Source organism: Bos mutus, chromosome 18 (assembly GCF_027580195.1).
Source record: "Bos mutus isolate GX-2022 chromosome 18, NWIPB_WYAK_1.1, whole genome shotgun sequence".
Taxonomy (NCBI): Eukaryota; Metazoa; Chordata; class Mammalia; order Artiodactyla; family Bovidae; genus Bos; species Bos mutus.
In genome coordinates this window covers 14316589-14342297 of record NC_091634.1, presented here as the reverse complement: position 1 = coordinate 14342297, position 25709 = coordinate 14316589, and the positions used below count along the sequence as shown (strand labels likewise).

Here is a 25709-nt window from a genome sequence, read left to right as displayed (position 1 = left end):
AAGCGTACATTATTGTTCACCCATACAGGGACACATACAGGCACTTAGTGGTAACTCCCTGTGTGGCGCGCAGGCCAGTCGACGTGCACACACCTGGATACCCGTGTGCACGTATGTGGATGTACCCAGAGCATATACATATAATAACACAAGCATGTGCAGTCATGCCTGCTGTGGACACATGCAGGGCGCTCGCCTTCACCCGCAAAACTGGAGCCTATGGGGATTGGGCGTGATCTGGAGGGGTCCACGAGCCTCCGTCCGCCCCTGCCGGGCTGAGCACAACAGCTTTGCCGGCCACTACCCTCGGCGTTAGGGTGAAGTGTGGGGGACCAGCGTGGGGGACCTGCGAAGCTCAGGATCCTGCCTCAGGGGCCGAGGCCTGGGGCCAAGGGGACCTCAGAGAGCACCTTCTTCGGCACATGCCCATGGACCAAAAGAATTGTACTGATGGAACCCCAGCAGTTTTGAGTTCACAGCCGCGCGCATCGCAACGTGCGTCCACGCCGCCACGGATCAGTCTACTTCCCGGTAAGTCCGCGCTCACGCGCCTGGGACTATAACTGGATACGCTAGGCCCGGGAAAAGCTTAGTCCCGCCCCATCGCCGCGAGAAGGCGCCTGCGCACTTGGTTAGGCTAGGTCTTTTCTCGCGCCGTAGCTTCTGCTCGAGTAGAGCGTATGCGCACGCGCTAACTGCGCCGGCTGGGAAGAAGTCACGCGGCAGCCGGAAAGCGTGGCAGCCGCCGCAGGACCCAAAGCACGATTCACCGCCCCCGGGGCTGGAGAGAAAATAATTACGTAGTTTCCGTTTCCACCAACTCTTCCTCTTCCGGTCCTCGAGGACGCTTTGCCGGCAGGGTCTTCGGCTATAAACCTGGTGTGGGAGGCGGCAGCAGTCATGGCGATGTTTGAGCAGATGAGAGCGAACGTGGGCAAGTTGCTCAAGGGGATCGACAGGTCTGAGCCCGGTCGGAGGGAGCGTTTCTGTCCAAGAGGGGTGGAGGAGAGCGTTTTCTGGAGTCAGCAAGAGGTGGTCAGCATCCTGGGCTTGCCCAGAGGTGGGATTTTTCAGTCAATTTAGAGCAGTTGTTTAAGAAAACAGCATTGTATAGGCCTAAAGGCAGGAGGTGGCCTTGCCTGCCGCTCAGTCCGCTTTAATACCTTAAGGCCGCCCTCTCTGCTTAACTTACCCTCTCTCAGCCCCTCAATTTTCTCTCTCTGCACCTCAGTCTCCCTGAGCCACTTAGTGCCTCTTTGTGTCTCGCCTCCCCCCCCCCCCCCACGCCCATTTCATTCATCGAACACATGTTTATTAAAAGCTACACTGTGAATTCTGGGCACTGGTGCGGACCAGAGATAACCAAAGACAGCCACTGGCCATGCTTTCATGGAGTTTCTAGTTCAGACAAACTGGACTGTAGACAGTGATAGCCAGGAGTGGTCAAGGCGGTGATGGGGGAAGCACAGGTAGATTGGTGGGGGCTGGGATGGGGAAAACTAGGCAGGAGAGTATGGGCTGGACCAGAGTGGGGTTTGGGTATGGGAGGAAGGGGTGGATATCAAAGATGTCCAGGAGGCCAGATGTACAGGCTGCAAGGGCTGGTTGGCTGAGAGATTGAGGAGGCATTTTTCAGAAAAAAACCCATGGCTCTAAACCCACCCCGGGGTTTAGAGCTGGGGCTTAGGTCTGGGATATGGATAAGTTTCATCAGAGGTTATAGAGCTGATTCAATATTTGAATAAAGCAAGTGGCCAGTGACAGAGGGAGGGAGGAAAGGAAGAGAAGAAGGAGCAGGCTACATTCCCCCCGCTACTCCCACCCCATGGAGTAACTGGCCTCAGCTCTTGTCTCTGCTCACTGATCTTGTTTCTCCTCTAGGTACAACCCTGAGAACCTGGCCACCCTGGAGCGCTATGTGGAGACACAGGCCAAAGAAAATGCCTATGATCTGGAAGCCAACCTGGCTGTCCTGAAACTGTGAGTATCTGCCTCCATTCCCACCTGGTTCCCATAGTCAGCAGCCTGTCACTCCCAGCACTGGGTGGGGTGGGAGTGAGGGGTAACCTGCAGGATGTGACTTCTCTCTCTTTTTTAAAAATTGGAGTATAGTTGACTTACAATGTTATATTAGTTTTATATGTACAACATAGTGTTTGAGTATATTTATAGGTTATACTCCGTTTAGAGTTATTGTATAATGGGGGTTATAGCTTCTGTGCTGTTTGTTGTGACTTTGTATTTTACTTATTTCATATATATTTTGTACCTCTTAATCCCTTTCCATTATCTTGCCTCTCCCCCACCCCATTCCCATCTACAACCACTAGTTTGGTCTCTGTTTCTGTTTTGTTGCTTTCATTTTATTCTTTAGATTCTGCATGTAAGTGAAAACATGTGGTGTTCGCCTTTCCTTGTCTGACTTAACTTCACTAAGCATAGTATTCTCCAGGTCCATCCATGTTGCAAAAGGCAAATTTTCATTCTTTTTCCTTTTTTTTTTAAACGGCTGAATAATATTCCATTGTGTGTCTGTGTTATAGGTACCACATCTTCTTTATCCATTCATTTGTCAATGGACACTTAGGTTGCTTCCAGATCTTGGCTACTGAAAATAGTGCTCCTGTGAACACTGGGGTGCATGTATCATTTCAAGTTAGTGTTTGTTTTCTTTATATATATACACACACACACGCATACCCAGGAATGAAATTGCTGGATCATGTGGTAGTTCTAGTTTTAATTTTACGGGGAACCTCCCTATTGTTTTCCATGGTGGCTGCGCCAGTTGACATGACACTACCAAGCGTTCTCTCCTCCGCATCCTTGCCGGTGTTTTGTTATTTGTTGTCTTCTGGTTGATAGCCATTTTATCAGGTGTGTGATTCTGATTTGCATTTTCCTGATGTTTAGTGATGTTGAGCATCTTCTCATGTGCCTGTTGGCCATCTCTGTGTCTTCTTTGGAGAAAAAAAGCCTATTCAGAAGTTTCTGACAGGGTTTTGGGGGATTTTTGGTATTGAATTGTATGACCTCTTTATCTACTTTGGATAGAATGTGGATAGAATGTGCAAGACTAAGGAGCCAGGAAGTAGGGGCAGGAGGAGGGATGGTTTTTGCAAACTTAGTTACGGGGCTGCAGTCCAGCAGTTACGACTCCAGCCTTCCACTGCAGGGGATACGAGTTAGATCCCTGGTTGGGGAACTAAGATTCCACGTGCCTTGAGGTGCAACCAAAAAGTAAAAAAATAAATAAATAAAAATCATAACAAGGCGCACATAACAGGCTGCTGCTGCTGTTGCTAAGTCGCTTCAGTTGTGTCCAACTCTGTGCGACCCCATAGACAGCAGCCCACCAGGCTTCCCCGTCCCTGGGACTCTCCAGGCAAGAACACTGGAGTGGGTTGCCATTTCCTTCTCCAGTGCATGAAAGTGAAAAGTGAAAGTGAAGTCGCTCAGTTGTGTCCGACTCTTCGCGACGCCATGGACTGCAGCCTACCAGGCTCCTCCATCCATGGGAGTTCCCAGGCAAGAGTACTGGAGTGGGGTGCCATTGCCTTCTCCGTAACAGACTGCTGCAGAAAGCAAATCTATGGTTTAACGTGGAGTTATAAACACCTGTGTAATCAGCATCCCAATTGCAAATGGGTGTTGCTAGCACCCCTGTCCTTTGCCCCGTGTGTTTTGTGCCAACCACCCTGACCCTGGTGACCACTCCTGTGCTCTCATGGCCTGGCTTTGTGTGAATTTACCATACGCTTGCAGACATATGTACACACATACACATCCTGATTCACTTAGCTCAGATTTGCCTGCTTTGAACTGAACATAAGAGTAGCCGTACAACTGGAGCCCTTCTGCGTCTGGCAGCTTGCACTCAGCCCTGGGTTGTGAGCGCCACGCTTTTCCTGTGTGGCTGCAGTTGGTTGTCATTGCTGTGTAGTGTTCCATGTGGAACCAGGTCCTAATTATCTGTTACTCTGTCGGTGGATATTTGGTTTCTTCTTTCTAGATGCTTTACGGACACACCGTTATTGTTCCTTGTTTTAGTCACTAAGTCACATCCAACTCTTTTTCAACCCCAAGAGCTGTAGCCTGCCAGGCTCCTCTTGTCCATGGGATTCTCCAGGCAAGAATACTGGAGTGGGTTGCCATTTCCTTCTCCAGGGGATCTTCCTGACCCAGGGATTGAACCTGTGTCTCCTGCATTGGCGGTCAGGTTCTTTACCACCGAGCCGCCAGGGAAGCCCAACTACCAGCTTTGTAATGTTTAGAGCTTTCGTGACCTCGATTTTGCCATCTGTAAGATGGAGACGGTGGGTGTGTTGGGGAGGTCGTTTAGCTTGTTAGTGGTGATAACCACTGCCTAGTGAGCACTCCCCATGTGGTACCTACTGTGCTATAACCTTTGTATTAACTCACTTTGAGGCTATGTTTTGTTTGTGAGGTAGATACAGTTGGGTTTTTTAATTTGTTTTGGTTTTTTTGTCGTAGCACCACACTGACACGCAAGATCTTAGTTTCCTGAACCCCCTGCAGTGGAAGCACAGAGTCTTAAGCATCGAACCACCAGGGAAGTCCCGATACAGTGGTTTATTCTCACCTCTTGCAAGAGAGGAAACTGATGCACAGAGCATTTATTATTTTTTAGAATCTTACTTCATTATTTGTATTTTTGGCTGTGCTGGGTCTTCAGTGCTGTGCAAGCACTTTCTCTGGTTGTGGGGGGCTTGTGAGCTGCACAGGCTGCTCATTGCCATGGCTTCTCTTATTGTGGAGCCCAGGCTCTAGGGCGCACGGGCTTTAGTAGTTGTGCTGCACAGGCTTAGCTGCCCTGTGGCACGTGGGATCTTTCCAGACCAGGGAAGTCTACTTATTTTAAATGCTCCATGCCGGGGCTTCCCTGGTGGTCCTGTGGTTAAGAATCTGCCTTGCAGTGCAGGGGGACACAGGTTCCATCCCGGGTACAGAAAGATCCCACATACCACAGGGCAGCCAAGCCTGTGTGCCACATCTACTGAGCCTGAGAGCTTTAGAGCCTGTGCTCTGCAACAAGAGAAGCCTGTCCATGGGGATTCTCCAGGCAAGAACACTGGAGTGGGTTGCCATGCCCTGCTCCAGGGGATCTTCCCAACCCAGGGATTGAACCCAGGTCCCCCGCATTGCAGGTGGATTCTTTACCATCTGAGCCACCAGGGAAGCCCAACAAGAGAAGCCAGCATACTGCAAGTAGAGAGTAGCCCCTGCTGTCTGCAACTAGCGAAAGTCCACGCACAGCCACAAGGACCCAGCACAGCCAAAAGTAAAGTATTTTTTTAAAGAGTAGTCCAGGGCCACTCAGCGGTGAAGTTTAAATCCAGGCAATTGGCTCCAGAGGCTTGACCACTGCTACTTATGTACTCATTTGTGAATCACTTAACACTGTCTGCCTTACTGAGTGGTTGTGAGGATTAACTGTCTCCATCTACAGAGCAGGAAAGTAGGGGTCAGGGAGCTTAAAGTCCCAGCCAGACAGTGGGGTGGTTGGTATCAGAGCGCAGACATGTCCAGCTCCCAGACTCCGGGCGGAAGCAGCGAGCAGCCTTCCTGGTACCCAGTGAGGCCCAGGGACAAGGAGATGGCACTGCTACTGCATCTGTTTCCCTTCTCAGGTACCAGTTCAACCCGGCCTTTTTCCAGACCACGGTCACGGCCCAGATCCTGCTGAAGGCCCTCACCAACCTGCCCCACACCGACTTCACGCTGTGCAAGTGCATGATCGACCAGGCCCACGCATCCTTCCCGCTTCATGCTGGGACTGGGGGACGGGGAGCGGGGGGACGGAGTCATAGGGGCGTGCTCTTGAGTTCGGACACGGACACCGATTGCCTGCTCTGGTCTTGGCCCCGGGCTGGCCGCAGCTGGGGCAGTACTGTCACAGAGCTCACAGTCTAGCGGGGGAGACCCGTCCTCTCTGGAGTAGTCAGGACTTGTGGTGTGAGGGGCCAGAGGAGGCACCTGAACTTGCCTGGAAGCCAGGAAATCTTCCTGGAGGAGGGAGCAGATACAAGATGAGGAATTGGGTGATTCGTAGGGAAGGGTGATCCAGGCAGAGGGGAGCATGTGTAGGGAAAGAGGAAGAAAAGAGCTCAGTGCCATGTTAGAGTCAGTAGAGGACGTTCGGCTTAGCCACAGAGTTGGTCAGACTCAGAAAGAGCACTGGGGAGCTGAAGAAGGCATTAAGGCTGCAGAGTGATGGGGGAGAAACATGCTTTAGAAAGATTCCCATGAGGCTTCGTAGCTGAGCAAAGACCACCAGGCCAAAGGTCGGAGCCACGAAGAGCTGGCTTGTCAGCTTCCCTTCATTCTGCATATCCCCAGGGACTGGCCAGTGTCTGTCTGGTACAGCGCTGTTCTCCAGTGAAGAGATGTTGAGTGAGATACCACTGAGCTGGCCTACTCATTGGCGGCAGGGCTGAGAAATGTCTTCCTCATTGAACCTGCTCTGACAGGTGTGTCCACGGGGGCACCTGCCTTCTGACAGACAGTCCACCTCCCCCAGAGGTCTGTTCTGGTGGCTTAAAAACCGCATAGGATCCACTGTTCAAAGTACAGCAAAGTGCACCATGAAAAAACCAAGGCTTCCTCCCTCCTCGGCCCACGGCCACCCGCTCCCCTCCCTGAAGGCCACAGTTGTTTACAGCCCTCTGCCTTTCCACGATAGCCTACGGATGCAGAAGTGCGGGTGTGCACGTCTATATACACCCGTTCCTCCCGACCCGGTGACGGGCTGTTACACACGTCTTTCTGCATCTTGCTTTTTTCATCTTGCTAGAAGTGTGTCTCATCACGTTTTCCGTGTCAGTTCTGTAAGGGGTGACTCGATCTCAGTGTGCGAGGCGGCCCCTGTTGAGTTGTCCCCATCTCTGGATCCTCAGGTTCTTGCTCATGTTTGCCGTGACAGGCTGTGGTGAGCAGGAGGTGGGCGGGGCGGTTGTGGGCGGGGCAGTCTTGGGCGCAGCAGCAGCCTCCTCTGTCTGGAAGGCCTATTGCCCTTAACGCCTCCCCCCAGCAAGAAGAACGGCCCATCCGGCAGATTTTGTACCTCGGAGACCTGCTGGAGACCTGCCACTTCCAAGCCTTCTGGGTAACTTCCCTGGGGCCCCAGGGTAGGGTGGTGACTGGGCTGTGCAGAAAAGGCTGCTGGAAGTCAAGACCACACACATTTATTGGCTTCCTCCATGGCAGTGGGCCCTGGGTTCAGAACTCTGCGTGTGGGATGGCATGGAATGGTCATCCCCACCTGGAGCCAGGACACCCCAGGCCTCTCCTCTGCTGACAAAGTTCAGGCTTTCTCTCTCTCTCTCTCTCACTCTGTCACACACAGACAAGCACCTGTTCTTTCAGCAAAAGTCCTCTGTCCTCTAAATACTCTCCCCCCACGGGACTTCCCTGGTGTCCAGTGTTTAAGATTCTGTGCTTTCACTGCAGTGGAACCCGAACCAGGAATGGGTTCAAACTAAGATCCTGCATGCCATGGGATATGGCCACATAATAACAGTTGAATAAAGAGTAAATTCTGTTCCCCCTTTCTTGTCCTAACTGGACCTGGTGTCCCAAGGGGGAGTCCACATGGCCTCCTAGCTCTCACCTCCACTCCCAGACCCATCTCCTCGCCCAGCCCCCCAGTCCTGAAGCTCCTATCTTATCATACCCCACCACACTCCATGACTGCTCATTTTTCTGAAGAATGTAACTTACAGCCACTCTTTATTCTTAGGTGCTTGAAAGGGCAGGTCTGTGATCCTTCCATCACCCTGACTTCTCAGTTTCCAGATTTCTTGTTCTCCCTGGGCCCTGAGCCCCTCACTCCCTCCCCTCACATCCAAGATGAGACCAGTTCTCAGCACACTGAATCCCTAAGAAGTTTAAAAAAAAAAGAAACAACAAATATGATACTAATACTTGAATTGTACCTTCATGAAATCTGACATCATTAGTCTGGGTGCGGTCTCAGCTTAGTGATTTTAAGCAATTATCCCTGGTGATTTTGCTACCCGGCTAAGTCTGGGAGTTACTGACCTATACTTGTCTTCATCAGCAATTGCCTCATCTGCCCGTGAAGGTCAAACATTTCCAGCCTCTGACCACTTCCTCCTCGCCCCTCGAGTCCCAGCTCGCCCCCATGAGGCCTCTGACCCGACATTCTTCGGCCTGATCAGCAGCCCCTGTCCTCTGTTCTGCTTCCTCCTTCACAAACTGTGCGCTCCTCACCTGGGGCTGTGGGGCTGCAGGAGGCTGGAGAGGAGCTGTCAGTGCCCACCCACAGCCGGTCCGTGCTTCCCTCCCTGTGTTCCTGGATGGCTCTCCGCAACTCCTCACCACCGCCTTTCTCCTCACCTCAGCCTATGACCTGGCTTCTCATTTCATGTGAAAATAGAAGTGGCCAGAGCTGAACTTCCCACCCCTGACCCAACATCTGGCAGCTGACCAAGCCCTGTTCTGCTCTAGTGGGTGACCCGTCCCTCCTCCTCCAGTGCCCTGATCCCCTGCCCTCTCGCCCACTCAGTGGCATCACACCAGCCATTCTCCCCACTCTGCAAACTTGACCTTCCCACACTATTTCCATCCCCATGCAGCACGTCCACGCTGCAGTGGGTTCTAACATAAAAAAGAACTCCCCCTGCACCTCCACACTCCCCACCAGCTCTGCCACCGCCCCCTCCCTCTGCTCCCCTTCCTGCCTTGCTCCTGGCTGGGACCCCAGCTGTCCCAGTCTGCCCAGGGCTTTCCCGGTCTTAAAGCACAAAGTCTCACATCCCAGGCGAATCAGGGCTGTGGGTCAGCCCACCCCAGGACAGGTTGCCTGTGTTCAGCCTTGTCTTATCCCTCTGCTCACATGAACCCATGCCATTCAGGCTTTTGTGGCCAGCCCTCTGACGCCTGACTCAGGCACAGGCCACCGAAGCGCTCTTGTTGAGACCCACAGTGACACCCCCATTGCTAGATCCCATGGGAAGTTCTCAGGCGCCGGCTCACCTGCCCGGCCAGTGTCTCTTGGCTTCCAGGACAGCTGCTCTCCCACCTTCCTCCTGCCGAGCTGGCTGCTCCCTCTCGTGGTCCTAGTGAGTTCCTCAGCTCCCTCCCTGATGCTGGGGGAGCCCTTGCTGGGAGGGTGACATTTGAGCAGAGGCCTCAAGGAGGTGGGAGTGCTAGCCATGGGGGAAGAGAGTTCCAGACCCCAAAACAGCCAGCACTGAGACCTTGAGGTGGGCGGATGTCTGGCAAGTCTGAGGGGCAGCGAGGAGCCCCTGTGGTTGGAGTGAGGCGGTAAGTGGGAGGAGGTGATGGGTAGTTCCCAGGGGGTTGGGGAGGGTGGGCTCATGGGCCATGGTAGGGCTGTTGCCCTTTTCTCTGAATTAGGTGAGATCCGTGAAGAGGTGGTTGAGTGCAGGTACCTCATCTGTCTCCTCTCTCGTCATTTCATGGGAAAATAGAAGCGGCCAAAGCTGAATTTCCCACCCCTAGCCAGTGCTGAGGGCTTGAGGTGGCTGAGTGGCATGTCTGAGGGGCAGTGAGGAGCCCCTGTGGTTGGAGTGAGGGGGTGAGTGGGAGGAGGTGATGGGCAGATGGGGTTTGCCAGGTGCAAACCCCACTCTGTGATTTTGGGCAAATCTCTTAGCTGCTCTGAGCCTTGGTTTCCCCATCTCTAAAATAGGAGAAAAACCAGCATTGTTACATCATAAGGTTGCATACAGAAGAAGGGCTGACCTGTGGGGTGAATGCTAGAGTGTTCGCTTCTCTTATTTTATTATCGGGGTTAATCTTCTTGGCATTATTTATAACTTTTTTCTTTGGCCACATGGCTTGTGAGATCTTAGTTCCCTGACCAGGGATTGAATCCAGGCCCTTGGCAATGAAAGTGCCGAGTCCTAACCACTGGACTGCCGAGGGGTCCCCTTGACGTTACTGACAGCGTTATTGTGAACATCGTCTTTCCCCTCACAGCAAGCCCTGGATGAAAACATGGACCTCCTGGAAGGTATAACCGGCTTTGAAGACTCTGTCCGAAAATGTAAGTTCCTCTCTGAGCTTGGGCTCCCTGAGGGGAGGGAGTGGCAGCAGGTTCTGAGAGTGGCCCTTCGTGTTTGTCCCTAATTTCCGCAGTTATCTGCCATGTCGTGGGCATCACGTATCAACACATTGATCGCTGGCTGCTGGCTGAGATGCTCGGGGATCTGACAGGTAAGGCCTTCTCTGGGTCCCTAGTGCCATCTAGGAGGTCAGAGTGAGCAGGGCAGTGGGCCTCAGCCAGCTCCTCAAATGGGCCCACTCCTGCCTTACCAGGTTGTTATTAAAGGCCCAGTCCAGAGAGGAAATAAGGAATTAATATAACACCTCCCTTGCCTTTTCAAACATCCTACAGCATTCATTCATTATTCTGCATAAATTAGTTGAATGCCCACTCTGCACTGTTCAAGGCCCTGGGGCACGGCAGTGAGCAGCACAGAATGGCTTAGATTCATTCTCATGGAGGTAGCAAAACATGACAAATGAAGCTGTTCATGTCTAGTGGGATCCATGCATGACAGCCCCTGGAGAGGGCCGGGAGGGTGGGGAGTGAGGGAGCAGGAGGCACCTGGAGGTGGAGGCGGCAGCCTGAGCGCAGAGTGAATGTGAGGATGCAGTGCTCAGAGAGCAGCCAGGAAGCCCTTGGCCGGGGCTGGGGGAGCCAGGGGGCAGAGCCAGGGCAGAGAGGTGGTGTGGGGAGGGGTTTCAGGCACTGAAGGGCCTCCTGCCTGAGGACTTTGTCCTCTATCCTGAGTGAGATGGAGCCACTGGAGGGTCTGAGCAGAGGAGAACATGATTAGATTTATATTTCTAAAGATCCCTCTAAAAAGAAAAAAAAAGTGTGCATATTTGCTCATTTTTCAAAAAGAAATACAGGAGGGGAAAAATTTTTAAACAAGGAAAATGGTTACTTGGGAGCTGAGGGTGAGAACAGGGAGGAGAGTTGGGGGATTGGGGGTGAGATTTCTCTGAGCACCTTCTTGGATAGTTTTGCCTTTTAAGCCAGATGAAACATTGTTTTCAGTGGAAGCTAACTTTTTCTGGACACTTTGTGTCGGGTACTAAGTGCTTTACATTGTGTGGATATTTTATGTGTTTAAAAGTGAAATTAAATCAGAAAGGGATGAAACAGCCCTTAGAGTTGAAGGTAAAGAGAAACAGATGAATCTGTATCAAATTGATAGTAGTCACACAGAAAAGAATTATTTCAAGTTATAGAACACTTCTCTGGCCAGAAAATATCTTATTTTTTTTTTTGGTGTTGTTCACTCGCTAAGTCCTGTCTGGCTCTTTGAGACCCCATGGACTGCAGCATGCCAGGCTCCCCTGTTCTTCATTGTCTGCTGGAGTTTGCTCAAACTCACATCCACTGAATCAGTGATGCTAGCTAACCATCTCATCCTCTGCTGCGCCCTTTCTAAAGGCAAGAAAGAGCTGCAAAGAAATTCTTAAACGTGGTGCCATAAGCTTACTGTTCTTGGAAATGATGAAATCATCATTTTGAAGCCATTTCAATGTAGATTGGGGGAAAAGCAGAGAAGTAAGCGCTCTGCTGTTTTTAGGAGCTGAGCTTTTACCCTGGGAGACATGAGAGGTAAATAGAAAATGAAACTCAGAAGCCCTGTAGTGGGAAGGATGAGAAAGCTAAAAGGCTCCCCCTGGCGGCTGTTTGGAGAATGAACCGTAGGAGCCCCAGGCTGGCAGCCCGAGATCAGATCTGCCCAAGGCAGGCAAGGAGGACACCCTGAGTGCAGCCCCCATCCCCAATACTGTGGGATCCCTGTGCAAAGCCCCTGCGCTGCTGTGTCCTCTGCAGACAGCCAGCTAAAGGTGTGGATGAGCAAGTATGGCTGGAGCGCTGACGAGTCGGGCCAGATCTTCATCTGCAGCCAGGAGGAGAGCATAAAGCCCAAGAACATCGTGGAGAAGATCGACTTTGACAGTGAGTAGTGGCCTGAGCCTCAGGCTGTGGGGCTGAGGAGGGGCCTTATAAGAGAGCAGGGCTGGGTCCCCAAAGATTCAGGTAGATAAGTTCTGACTCAGGGCCAAGAAATGTGTACCTGCCAGATTCCCCTGATCTCTTGTGTCCCAGGCAGGCCGCCTTCCCCGGGGAGAAAGGGCGGAGGGTCCTGGTGTCCTTCCCTGGAATTCTGGGCACTGGATCCTGCCCTGAAGCGCTCAGTAAGACTTCCCAGGGCCTGGAGGGACCCGGCAGGGTATCCCCACACCCTCACTGGCCCTGGGGCCTCGGCCCTGACATCTGTGCAGCAGAACACCTACCAGGAAGTGCAGGCTCTGCGGCCGGGGCAGCTGGGTGGGATCCGGGTTCTTTATTCATCTGTAACTTCGGGCAGGCGACCTTACATCTCTGCCTCCAGTTTCTCATCTAGAAAGTGGGGGGTGACAGCCCAATAATTATGACTAACTCCATATAGTTTTTACACTTTTTATTATTAAAGTCATTGGTCCTTGGGTCAACCCCATAAGTAACTGAATAATAAGTAACTAATAACTATATAAGTAACTAATATAAGTAATAATAAGTAACTAAGTAACTGAATAATACCGCAGTACCCACCCCCTGGAGGTATGAGTGTGAAGTGAGACACTGCATGTGCAACACTTAGCAAAGAACCAGTCCTGCAGCTCACTAAATGTTACCCTCATTGTCACCATCACATTAAGTAACACTCCACTGGCTGCTCAACTAGAGCAAACCTGCTATCACACCTTCCCACTGCGCAGGCGTCCTGGAATAAGAGAGAACTGGCGGGGCAGGGACGGGCTGCTTCCTTAGGCCCTCGGTCTCCTCCCCGCCCTCTTAAGTGTGGTTCTGGTGTGTTAAAGATAAGGACTGGTACGCTGTGGCCTCTGAGTACAAAATGACTACATTGCTATTTAACTGAGGAACAAGATTGAGCAGGCAGGCATCTCCACACCTGGGGGCTTCGGACCTTCAGTCTAAATGAGATGTGCCCACCGAGTTGGGGTTCTTTGTGAGAATTCCTTGGAGCAAAGGGTTCTGCGGATGAGATGCAAGTCCAGCGCTCAGAGCATCTCGCAAATTGTTGCTTAGTCACTTCAGTCTTGTCCCGACTTCTGTGACCCAGTGGACTGTAGCCTGCCAGGCTCTTCTGTCGTGGGGTTTCCCAGACAAGAATATTGGAGTGGGTTGCTATTTCCCTTTCCAGGGGATCTTCCCTATCCAGGGATCGAACTTTTGTCTCCTGCATTGGCAGATGGTGGATTCTTGACCACTGATCCACCAGGGAAGCCCATCTCGCAAATACTACCATAGTAAATGTTATCAGGATGGTGATGAAAATAGCAAATCATACTTTTAAAATCCAGGCATTGGGACTTCCCTGGTGGTCCAGTGGTTAAGACTGCCTTCCCATGCAGGGGTTTGCGGGTTTGATCCCTGATCGAGGAGCTAAAATACGATTCAATAAAGACTTTAAAAAAATAAATAAAGGCATTGTTCTTAGCCTGTTGTTTAAGTCTACAAGGCCCCTAAACAGTTGTGGGCGCTGCGGTTGGTGGTTGGAGGTTCATCTTGTATCTTTGCCACATTGACCCTGGCCTTCCCTTTTCTTCTCAACAGGTGTGTCCAGCATCATGGCCTCCTCCCAGTAACTTTGCAGTCGTTTAATAAAGATGTGTTGACTTCTTAGCCTGTTGTCTCCCCTTCGACTTCCTGCCTCTGCCCCTCCCCGACCAGCATCAGGGTCTCGCATCACCGGGTGCTGGGGCCACCTCTGATCTGTCTGCCCACCCCCACCCCTCAACCCAGCAGCAGAGCTTCTGTCTCCCCAGACCTGCTCCTCTGCCCAGACCCAGTGGCTGACCTTCACCGCCCCCTTCCTGACCCGTCAGATCACAGGTGGAGGTCCTGCAGCCATGAGTCAGCACGGAGGGTATGAATGGGTTGTGGGTGAGTCAGCAAGGTGTGAGTAAGAGCTAGGAGCCCAGCCCTGCACCTGGGGCTAGCCAGGGCTCTCCCGTCCTCCCGAAAACCTATGAACAGGTGCGGCCCCTGGGTTCCTGGAGGGGGAGGAGCAGCACCCTGACCCTTGGGCCTCCCAAGCAGCCCTAGGGCAGTGGCCGGAAGGGTGAGTGGGGGAGGACTCTGGTTGCTTGCTCAACCTGTGAAAGTAGTAGTCACTCAGTCCTGTCCTTATGCGACCCCATGGACTGTAGCCCACCAGGCTCCTCTGTCCATGGAATTCTCCAGGCAAGAGTCCCTGGAGTGGGCTGCCATTTCCTTCTCCAGGGGATCTTCCCCACCCAGGGATTGAACCTGGGAATCCCTTGTCAGAATCATAAGGATTCCATGGGCTCTGGCCAGTGATGTTTTCAGATCAAGACCTAGCCTGTTCTTGGCACTGAGCCAACCAGAGTCACTTCCTTTCAGAGTCAGGAGAGTTTGTTCCCCCGCCCCCTCAGCCCCACATTGGGAACTAGTCCCCAACATTCTTTTTGGTGAGACTTTTTAAGAAAGTTGGGATTTGCAGCCAGGCCATTCTGCCCCTATCCTCAAGTCTTAGCCTTGGGTTGGTTATTCAAATTTGGTAAGGTATTCCACACATTCTGATGGAATGACTGGTTGAGCTTTCACCTCTGAGCCTGTTGTCTGCAGGAAGAAGGACTGCCTCTTAGGGAAAATGAGAGGAAATCAGATGCTGCGATAGATGTATATCCCGCCCCGAGGGAGTGCCTCACTCTCATGCCCTTGTGTGTGGACTCTGCTTACAGAAAGGGCAGTGCCAGAGCTGCCAGCCCTCCCTGCTGGCCGGCACTCACACCCATCATTCTCTAAGCCAGGGCAGGACAGGATACCCTTTACGCCGAGATCCAGACCTGAGCAGGAGCCAGGAACTAGGGTGTGCCGGAATCCGGGGACAAAGGGTACTATTGCAGCTCAGGACTTGGGAGCCAGCTCTATGGGGTGGGGGGAAGGAGGGGACACTGGATGCTGTCCCCCACCCATTTAGTCCATCAGCAGAAGAGCACCCACTCTGAGTGGGCATGCTCCCACTCCCCAACTTGGCAAGTGCCCCTGTGTAGGATACAAGCTAGTCACGGCCATTCCGCAAAGGGAGAGGAAACGACCTTTAAGTGTTCTGGAAGCCACGGCTTTTCCTGCTTTGACAACCTGCTTCTGTTCTAGGAAGATCACCCTTTGAGCAGCTTAGAGGCCTGGGTCTGCAGAAAGACCGAGTTTAGACACCAGCCCAGTGGCTTTTGGGTGTGTTAAGGAGAGTACCCCTTCAGCCGTTGCACTCAGGGCTTTGAGATCATCGGCATGTCACCTGTCGTGGTGACTTGGGCTTTGGTCTGCTGGTACAGCTGCTTCCACAGTCACCCCTAGCATCCCAGGACCTGCTCATGTCCCCACCCTGAGAGGTCACAGCCCTCTCTCCTTTCTTTCTTCTAGGTAGGGTTAATAACAGGATAGAGTGTTATTTTTAATTCAAAATTTACTGTCTATCATTTCTTTTTGGCCATGTGGCTTGCAGAATTAAGACACTTGTTGGGTCTTAGCTCCCTGGCCTGGGACTGAACCTAGGGCTACAGGCGTGAAAACGCCAAGTCCTAACCACTGGACTGCCAGGAAATTCCCAATAATGGGATATAGCATTTAATACGGAGAAGGCAATGGCACCCCACTCCAGTACTCTTGCCTGGAAAATCCCATGGACGGAGGAGCCTGGTGGGCTGCAGTCCATGGGGTCGCTGGGAGTCGGACACAACTGAGCAACTTCACTTTCACTTTTCACTTTCATGCATTGGAAAAGGAAATGGCAACCCACTCCAGTGTTCTTGCCTGGAGAGTCCCAGGGACGGGGGAGCCTGGTGGGCTGTCGTCTATGGGGTCGCACAGAGTCGGACACGACTGAAGCGACTTAGCAGCAGCAGCAACAGCAGCATTTAATAAGTTCTGACTGAAGTCACAAAAAAAGTCACAAGTTTTCCACCAAATGATGATGTGGAAATTGTGAACCTAACCCCAGGGCCCCCTGGCCATACCCCTTCATGTAGGAATCACCCCCTGCCACCTGAGAGCCCCTGCCCACTGTCCCTCAACCCTCTGCAAACAGTAGCTATTATGAGTTCACTCTCCATGGATGGCTTCTGGGAAGTGCCCTCAAAGCTGACAATTAAAGGGAGCCTTTCATTTAAACCTCACTGGCTGGGGACATCCTCTTCATCTCTGAGCCCTGGGTCTAGGGGTTTTCTCAGTGTTGACCGGGAGCAGGCAGGGAGGGGCAAAAGGTCCATTGTTGAAGAGGACTCTCCCTGCCTAGCAGGCCCAGCATGAGAGTCCCGGGCTTGTTCTCCAGGTCAGGCAGGAAGAGATGCCTGGCCCCTACCCAGCCTCGGCCCAGCCCTGCTTTGGAAACCGTCAGCGCTGCCGGGCCTTTGGCCAGGTCATGGCTGTCCGTGGGGAAGTGGGCTGCCTCATCCTCTGGCTTCGCTTGTCCTTGGATCTCTCCCAGTGCCTTTGAGAGAAGATGAAAGAACCTGGGAGCTCCCGTACCCGGAGAAGTCGTGTCTTCTCATCCGCATTCCCCAGCAGGTGATTGTGACACAGTCCTTTTGTCCTGTGTCAGACCCTGCCTTTAGTCAAACCCTTACCTTCTTACTTTCCCTAACAACAGTTCCCCTCACGGCCGTCCCTGAATTCAATACAGTTCTTCATACTGTTGCTCAGGTCCATAACTTAAGAACCATCTTTTTTTTTTTAAGAATTTATATTTATTTAACATTTTTTGCTGTGCTGGGTCTTCATTGCTGCGTGCGGGCTTTCTCTAGTTGCGGCGAGCGGGGCTACTCTCTCGTTGCGGTGCACAGGCTTCTCATTGTGGTGGTTTCTCATGGAGCACGGGCTCTAGGGCTGACGGGCTTCAGGAGCTGCGGCTTGTGGGCTCTAGAGCACTGGCTCAGTAGTTGTGGTACACAGGCTTAGGTGCCCCACGGCATATGGGATCTTCCTGGACTAGGAATGGAACCGGTGTCCCCTGCATTGCAAGGCAGATTCTTACCCACTGGACCGCCTGGGAAGCCCTAGGAGCCATCTTGAGTCTGGATTTTTTTTTTTTTCTTTTTCACCTCTGCATCCCACCCCCAACAAAGTCTAAAGTCATAGAGGCTCCACTTTCTCATATTCCCCCACTGCCCTTCCTCCACAGCACTCTCCTCCTCTACCCTCCATCTTCCTGTCCAGCTTCATCCGGACCACCGCAGCAGCCTCCTCTTGGAGCTCCCTGAGCACACTCCACCTTCTACAGTCTGTTCCCCTGGTGCAGCCAGAGGACCCAGGAGACCGTTGAATCAGACCCCAGCCCTGCTTACAGTCTTCCTTAACTTCCCATTGTATTTAGAGTAAAATTCACTATATGGCCCCACTGCACTTAGAATAAAATAAAAACTTCTTTTCAGGCAAATAATAATAATCAAATCATTATATGTCAATTATATATCAATAAAAAAAGACTCAAATTCCTCACCATGGTTTTAAGTCTATTCATTCATCTGGGGTTTATTAAGCTTCTATCTTTGATGTGAGTTCAGTCCCTGGGTCAGGAAGTTCCCCTGGAGAAGGAAATGGCAACCCACTCTAGTATTCTTGCCTGGGAAATCCTATGGACAGAGGGTCACAAGAGTCTGACCCGACTTAGCAACTAAACAACAGACAATCTTGTGCCAGACACTGTTTCAGAGACTAGGAATATGACAAAACAAAGATTCCCACCATCATGGGCTGACATTCTTGAGAAAGAAACTAAATAAAGCAGTCATATTTGTATATTAGTGGTGATCAGTATTCTGGAAAAAATAAAGCTGGGAAGGTGTGGATGCTATTTATAAAAAAGTGGTCAGGGGAGGTCTCACTGAGGAGGTGGCATTTCCTCTAATCTTCAGGAGAGGAGGCTATGAGCCTTGGGGATCCAGTATCTAGGGAGAGTGTTCCAGGCAGTGGTAGCAAGGTATCACTATGTTCAAAGGCCTTGAGACTGGAGCATACCTAGTATGTTGGAGGAACAGTTAGGAGGCCTAAAGGCAGAAAGGGAAGAGGAACTAAAAAGCCTCATGAGGAAGGTGAAAGAGGAGAGTGAAAAAGCTGGCTTAAAACTCAACATTCAAAAAATTAAGATCATGGCCTCTGGTCCCATCACTTCATGGCAAATGGATGGGGGAAATACGTAAACAGTGGCAGGTTTTATTTTCCTGGGCTCCTGTATCACTGTGGACAGTGACTGCAGCCATGAAGTTAAAAGACCCTTGCTCCTTGGAAAGAAAGCTATGACAAACCCAGGCAGAGTATTAAAAAGCAGAGACATCACTTTGCCAACAAAGGTCTATGTAGTCAAAGCTGTGGTTTTTCCAGTAGTCATGTGTGGATATGAGAGTTGGACCATAAAGAAGGCTGAGCGCTGAAGAATTGATGCTTTTGAACTGTGGTGCTGGAGAAGACTCTCATTGAGAGTTCCTTCGACAGCAAGGAGATCAAATCAGTCAATCCTCAAGGAAATCGATCCCGAATATTCATTGGAAGGACTGATGCTGAAGTTGAAGCTCCAATACTTTGGCCACCTGATGAGGAGAGTTGACTCACTGGAAAAGACCCAGATGCTGGGAAAGACTGAGGGCAGAAGGAGAAGGGGGCGACAGGATGAGATGGTTGGATGGTATCACCGACTCAATGGACATGAGTTTGAACAAACTGAGAGATAGTGAAGAACAGGGAATCCTGGTGTGCTACAGTCCATAGCATTGCAAAGAGTTGGACCCAACCGTGGTGAAAGTTCAGAAAGGAGGGGAGAGTAGGAGGGGAGCTGGGAGAGACATGAGGACCAGCATGATCAGGATGTGGAAGAAAGACCTTGTGGGTTTGTTTGAAACCCCAGGAGTCTCAGGGGTTTCAAAAGCTGGGCCAGAAAAAAAACAAAAAACAAAAAACTGGGCTGGGCTGGGTCAGGGCAAGGAAGGCCCCAGCAGCCTTTCCTCCTTTCCTTGACTTTGACGTGTGGCACCAAGGGAAGGTTCTGAGCAAGCGAGGGAGGGATTTGACCTGATTCAGGTGTTCGCAGGCTCCTTCTGGTTTCTTGTGAGAAAGAGAGTTGGTGGTGAGTGGAGGAGCAGAGAGATGGTGAGGCTGCGGCAGAGGTCCGAGTGAAGACAGGAGAGGGTGGGCAGGATCAGGGTGTGGCCATGGGAGAGAGGAGTGGATTCCATACATACTTTGAAGATGGAACTGACAGGATTTCCTGAAGAACTGAATGTAGGGTGCGAGGAGAAAGAGGACACGGGGTGACTGCAAGTTCTGTTGCCTGCAAGCTGGGAGGATGGAGGCGCCATTCTCTGGGACAGGGATGATCATGGGGTGACCAGGTCTGAGAGGAAGATCAGGGGCTCAGCTTTGGATATTTACACTCGAGACACCTCTTAATGTGACAATATCATTTATCTGTATTTATTTATTTATTGCTGCGCCCCACCCCCCGCATTAGCCACTTGAGAACTGATCACCCTTATGCTCAGAACCGTATCGTCAGCACCTGAGAACAGTGCCTGGCACACAGTAGCTGCTCAATAAGTGTCTATTGAATGAATGAAGATAGATAAGTCCACAAAACCTTCTATTGATAACTTTCGAGTCAGCCAGTATCTATTCCAGTCTAACTCCCAGGTCCATTTCGTGAATCCCGCCGGTGTTTGTTCAAATGTCCTCCTTCTCAGCAAAGCCTATCCTGACTACTCCATTTACATTTCAGCTTGATTTTTCTCCATAACACTAATCCCCTTGGAATATACTAACATATATATTATGTACTGAAAATTTTTTGTTTGTTGTCTCCCTTCACTCGAAGCTTCCGCGAGGGCAGGGAGTTTTATCTATTTCGTTTAAGTGGCAACGCACACAGCAGGCGCTTAATAAATATTTGTTGAATTTTTCTTGCTGAATGGGATACATGCCACGCCTGAGCGGGTTTTCGTAGTAGGACGGCGAGACCCGCCTTACGAATCATCCGCGATCTGGCCCCGCCCACACGCAGAGGCCGGGCGCGCTCACGCGGGAACAGGGGGCGCGGCTCGTCCACGAGCTGAAGGGCGGCGGAGAAGCGCGCTCTGCGCAGGCTCCGAAAGCCCCGAGGCGGAGTCTCAGGGTCTTTTGCGTTAGGAGGCGCGCGCGCGGGAGGGCGGCGGCGGCGGCGGCGCGGTGCGCAGGCGCGGCGGGCAGTGCGCAGGCGCCGGCGGAGGGCGGGCTTGGAGCAGCTGAAGCAGCGGCGGCGGCGGCGGCGGCAGTGGCTCGGGCAGAGGGGCGGGAGCAGAGGCTGGAGCGGACGGGCTCGGGAGAGGCGGCGGAATGGTGGACTACCACGCGGCGAACCAGTCGTACCAGTACGGCCCCAGCAGCGGGAGCAATGGCGCTGGCGGCGGGGGTACCATGGGAGACTACATGGCCCAGGAGGACGACTGGGACCGGGACCTGCTGTTGGACCCGGCCTGGGAGAAGCAGCAGCGCAAGGTGCGCGGCCCTTGGGCCGGACGGGCTGGAGGAGGGGGGCTTCCGAGAGAGACTGGAGGCCGGGAACGGGCTCGGAGACCCTGAGACGGGATCGGAGGGTCTGTGGTGAGAACTGGGCGTCCTGAGAAGGAATCGGCGGGTCTGGGAAGGGGTTTGGAGTCCTGGAAAGGAGTTGCAGAACTTGAGCGGGGAATTGGGAGTCTGAAAAAATAATTGGCGGCTTAGTAGGGGATATGGAAATCTAAGACTAGGAATCAGGGAGCCCGAGGCAGGAATTGGAGCGTCTGGCCTGGGAATGAGGGGAAATCGGCGAGATGATTGGAGGAGACTCAAGAACGGAATTGGGTCTGAGGCGGGATGAAAGGGTCAGGATGGACTGGAGATGGTCAGAGGGAAAAGGGGGAGTCTGGAATGTGTGGGTCAGGATAGAATTCGGCATCAGGGGAGTCCGAGGAGGAGCTGGAGTATGGAGGGCGTTATTTGGATTACAGAATCCTCTGAAGAGGGTTGGAATTATGGGACCCCCAGGGATGAAGCCCCTTTCATTCTAAAGGGGATGAAGATTCTGGAAGTGGGTGTGAAGGGACCCAGGGCTTGGTGGGTGAGGATGGGGAGGCTGCTCAGGAGGTCTGGATTCTGGCACTGGTGGGAAAAGTCAGGGAGCTGTGAATCAGAGGTTTTGAAGGGGCGGAATATTATCAGGGGTGCCCTATCCTACAGGGAAGAGCAGAAGATTGGGAGATAGAAGAGGTATTGGTGAGGCCAAGGCCTCCTTGATGAGAGGCCGAAGGGGGATAGAGAGAATTTGGAGTATTCTGAGAAGGGGTTCTGAAGAATTGATGGAACGTAGACAAAGCTCAGCAAAGGGTTGGTGTTGCCGGAGGCAAAGGTAGCCTGAATGAGGTGAGAAAGGCGGGAGAGAAAGGTCGGAATGGCGGATGGTGGGAGGGAGGTGTGCGGAGTAATGAAAGTCTCATTAGAAAGGGAGTGTGTGATGGATAGACCGAGAGAGGAATTTGGGCGTGAGGGCTTCTGGAGGTGCCGTCCCAGGACTGGAGAGTGTGTTTATGTGTTGTGAAGGGAGAACAAGTTGTTTGGGGAGGAGGGGCTGAGAGTGTCCAGAATTGTCTTTTGGGGGTGGTGATGAGGAGCTCGTTCTAAAGCAGGGTCTGTTTTCAGGTGGCATGTTGGGGTGTGGAGGCAATTTGGGGGGACTCACAGTGGGGAAAGGGAGATCAAAAGGAGTGGGAGGTGCAGAGAGGGTCGGGTGTGTGTCTGTGTGTATCTCTGTATGTGTATAGGTGTATGTGTGTGCACATAATCCAAGGTGGTAGAGAGCAGGGAGCTCCAAGCTGCTAGAAGAGAGGGTTTAGCGTGCGCAGGAAGAGCTAAAGAAAGGAAGGTGTTGAGGTGGGTGTGTGTCTTGGGAGGGGGCTGTTTCAAAGTGTGTTAAGAGGGTGGGAGGTACTTACTATTAGAGGCGTGTGGTAGGTTCGTCACACCTGAACTTTCTCTCTGGATTCATTACCGGTTATGTGGCCTTGGGCAAGACCCTTGATCTGTGTGGTTTTGTCGTCTGTGGAATGAGGAGGGGTCGAGGGAGTCCCTTCTGTGATTCTACAAGGCTGGATGTGTATGGTGTTGGGGGAGTAGCAAGGGGTTTGAGTGTGGCTGGAAGCCTCTTGAGGGTGTGAGCTTTTGCTTTGGGGGTTCCGTGCAGGCAGCCCAGGCTGGCGGGGAAAGGGTGAAAGGAACAGCTGTGCCAGGCAGCCTGGGGTGGGGCCTGGCTTAACCGTGGGGTAAATTAGCAACCTCTGCTTGAATTTCCTCATCGGTAGTTGGGTGGGGGGGGCGGTGTGGGGGGGTGGCAGCTCTGTGGTGATGTCCTTATCTGTTGCCCCACCTACCTCCGGGTGGGCAGGTTGAGATAATCTGACATAAAAATTCTTTTTGAGGGGAGAGACCTAGCCTCCAGTCTCAACAATAATTTACTGCCGGAGGCAATGCTGGGTTGAAAAAGGTTAAGAGTTACTCAGAGACCTGGGAAGTTGGGAAGGGAACAAGGCAGGGTCCATGGGGTCGTTTCTTTGAGAAAACCTGGGCTCCTTCTCCAGCTCCCGGTGCTGGGGGAGAATGAGCTGTGGAGTCTCCTGACTCAGGTGGTGGGGAGTAGGGACCTTCCTTCCCTGTCCCTTGCTGACTCCTACCCCTCCCACAGTGACTCCCTCTGCTTGCTTCCACTCCCTTCTGGGAGTCAGGGTGTGTGCTCCTCCGTGGTTATAGTCTCCCTTGCCTGCTGGGTGAGGCCAGGGCACCCTTCAGGCTGGAGCAGGAACCAGGACTCACTGGCATCCCCAGGCCTGGCTGCGGTTGTGTCATCCCCCGCATCCCGTCCTCAGGGACCAGGCACGGTGGAAGGAAAGGGTGGCTCACAGCCCCTCTCAGACCAGCTGTTTTAGATTCTCAAGACGGGCCAGATCCTAGCGTGTCCGACTTTATACAAGTGTAGCAAATATTTACACGCAACTGTACTTTGGGGGGAATATTTCACTGCTGTGCGCCTACCTATTTTGGGGCGGGCATCTTCTCTGAAACGGGAGAAGGAGTAATGGAAAGGTATAGACGAGTCTGTGCTGTTTTCTTCCTTCTAAGAGGACCCCCACCCCCATCCCCCCCCAGACTGGGTTTTCCTGCCTGGCATTGCCACTTTGGCAAGTGACGGATTGCCCTTCTTGCCCCTCTAGGGCTGAGCCACGGACCACAGAGAGGGTGGCAGTCTTGTGAGTGTGCTGTGCGTACTCTCCCGCTCTAAAAGGCTGTGTCCAGGACAGCTGTAGGCCCCTTAAAGCGCGTGGCAATTGAATTCTTCTAGGAATTAAGCAAGGTTTGGCCCAAGGCAGAGGGTGCCTGTGGTTCCCAGTGGTTCTCACATCTACCTGAAGCCCTTCTGGGGACCCTTGTAACCAAGGCATTACCTGATAAGTAGGTTATGCAACAGTTCTGATCTGGGAAGGCTCTACATGTTTTCTCCAGGGGTGTGGGGGGAAGGACTGTTCTGGTCTTTGAGCAAATTCTTGAGCAATTATAGCTCTGGGCCAGAGCTCCCTCTCCCAGTTTCTGAAAGAGGCTTGAGTAGCCTTGCCACCCTTGCTCTGCTGGACAGGTGAGGGCACTTGGTAGCCACTCCCGAAGCTCTCATCGCAGCGAGAGGAACTGCCTCCTTTGCTAAGCTGGCGTGGTCGTGGAAACATCCCTGACTGCTCACAGGGCCCCAGTGTTTAGACCCTGACCTTTGGCTTGGGCTCTATTGGATTTGAGTTAATTATTTGAACGTTCTGATGGTGTCTTGTTTTTCTCCAAGTAGGGTTGTTTTTCTTTCTTTTTTTTCCTTTTAGGCTGATGAGAGAGACCTCAAAGTAGCCATCTGTTATTTTGTTCCATTACTCTTAATTGCTTGCCTCTTAGGAACTGGCTGAGACTAGCAGATCCTTAGCAGTTTTTAAAAATGGAATAAGTTACTTACTGAAAACCAAAACCAAAAAAAAAAAAAAAAAACCCAGACTCAGTTGTCATCTAGAATTAAAGACTGTACCTATGTGAGGTGGAGAAGGAAATGGCAACCCCCTCCAGTATTCTTGCCTGGAAAATTCCATGGACAGAGGAACTTGGCAGGCTACAGTCCATGGGGTCGAAAAGAGTCGGACACAACTGAACGATTAACACACACACACACACACCTATGTGAGAAGCGGGGCAGGTATTGTTTGCCTTCCTGGGAGAGGGGTAGGGAAAGGCACTCAGCTGCTAGCTTCTGTCCTCGGTCACTCCCCCCTGCCCCAGGTTTTAAGAACAGGGCTTTTCTCGGAAATAGAGACACAGACGAAGGGAACTAATGTGTGGATACCAAGGGGGGAAGGGGTGGGAGGAGTTGGGGGATTGGGCTTGACACATACACTCTTGGTGCGATGTAGAAAATAGATGACTAATAGGAACTTACTGCACAGCACAGGGAACTCTGCTTCATGCACTGTGGTGACCTGAATGGGAAGGAAGTCCAAAAGGGAGTCGCTTTACAAAATGATTCATTTTTCTGTACAGTAGAAGCTAACACAACGTTGTAAAGCAGCCGTACTCCAGTGAAAATTAAAGAAAAGAGCGAGAAACAGGGCTTTCCTGATGCCTGCCTCAGAGGTGAGGTGAGGGAGGTTGGCCGCAGCGCAGCGCCCCTTGTAGCCACTCACAGCCATTCAGCCAAGGGCTGCAATCCAGTTGGTGCCGTGGAGTGGCGCCTACTGCCTCGTCTAATTCATTTCATTCTCTGCGCTCTAGGGCATGGGCAGGATTGCCCTCTGCCTTTTGAAGCACCCTCCCTGAGTCCAGCCAGGAGGCTCCTTTGGCAGTGGGGAGCTGACTCACTGTGCAGTTGGAACTGGTGCTAAATAGTTCCATTTAATGGCAGCTGACGGCCTGGCCTCGAGCAGGCTGCCTCATGGGAAAAGTTTGGTGAGAAGTATTGGAGGAAAACAACCCTGGAAATGAGGATGGGGTTTTAACATCCAGGTGCAGCTGGTGCTGTCTAACTCCTGAGATGCAGTCCAGGAGGTCAGTGAAAATGTAGATTTGCACCCCCAAAGGGCTTCCTCGGTGGCATCGTTGGTAAAGAATCTGCCTGCCAGTGCAGGAGATGCCAGGGACGTGGGTTTGATCGCTGGGTCCGGAAGACCCTCTGGAGTAGGAAATGGCAACCCACTCCAGTTCTCTTGCCTAGAAAATTCCATGGACAGGGGAGTCTGGCTTGCTGTAGTCCATGGGGTCACAGAGTCAGACACAACTGAGCGCACACGACAGCCTCAACAACGACAGCCCCACAAAATGTCCTATGAATCGGATGTCAGAGGATCAGGGACAAGGCTGGATTCCAGGCTCAAGTCTCTGGGGTGGGGAGTTCTACTGTTTAAACATACACTCCAGTCACGGCTGAGTTTGGCCAGACAGCCCCCTTTTACAGAGTTAAGTGAGTGAGTAGTACAGTTAGCTGGCAGCGCGGGTCTAGCAGATGACAGCAGAGAGAATGAAGCCAGAAAGGCACCGATTTGGGAAGACTCAGGGAATTTCTGAGACGGTT

General features: G+C 52.1%; 2 protein-coding genes across 3 annotated transcripts in view; both read left to right on the top strand.

The window, feature by feature from the left end:
- The first annotated feature begins 783 nt into the window (after positions 1–783).
- Positions 784–13723, top strand: EIF3K (eukaryotic translation initiation factor 3 subunit K). The gene is made up of 8 exons (XM_005910149.3): positions 784–959; positions 1882–1980; positions 5652–5772; positions 7052–7126; positions 9988–10054; positions 10147–10224; positions 11867–11992; positions 13655–13723. The coding sequence occupies exons 1-8, from the start codon at positions 901–903 to the stop codon at positions 13684–13686; spliced, it is 657 nt and encodes a 218-aa protein (XP_005910211.2). The 5' UTR covers positions 784–900; the 3' UTR covers positions 13687–13723.
- A 6607-nt stretch (positions 13724–20330) lies between these two features.
- Positions 20331–25709, top strand: part of ACTN4 (actinin alpha 4) — a 73862-nt gene continuing 68483 nt past the window's right edge. Inside the window, exon 1 of one of the 2 annotated variants that reach the window (XM_070387769.1) lies at positions 20331–20584. In XM_070387769.1, the coding sequence (XP_070243870.1) occupies positions 20423–20584 (162 nt within the window). In that variant the 5' untranslated portion in view covers positions 20331–20422. The remainder of the gene's footprint in view (positions 20585–25709) is intronic. The other variant, XM_005910148.3, reaches the window with a different exon arrangement.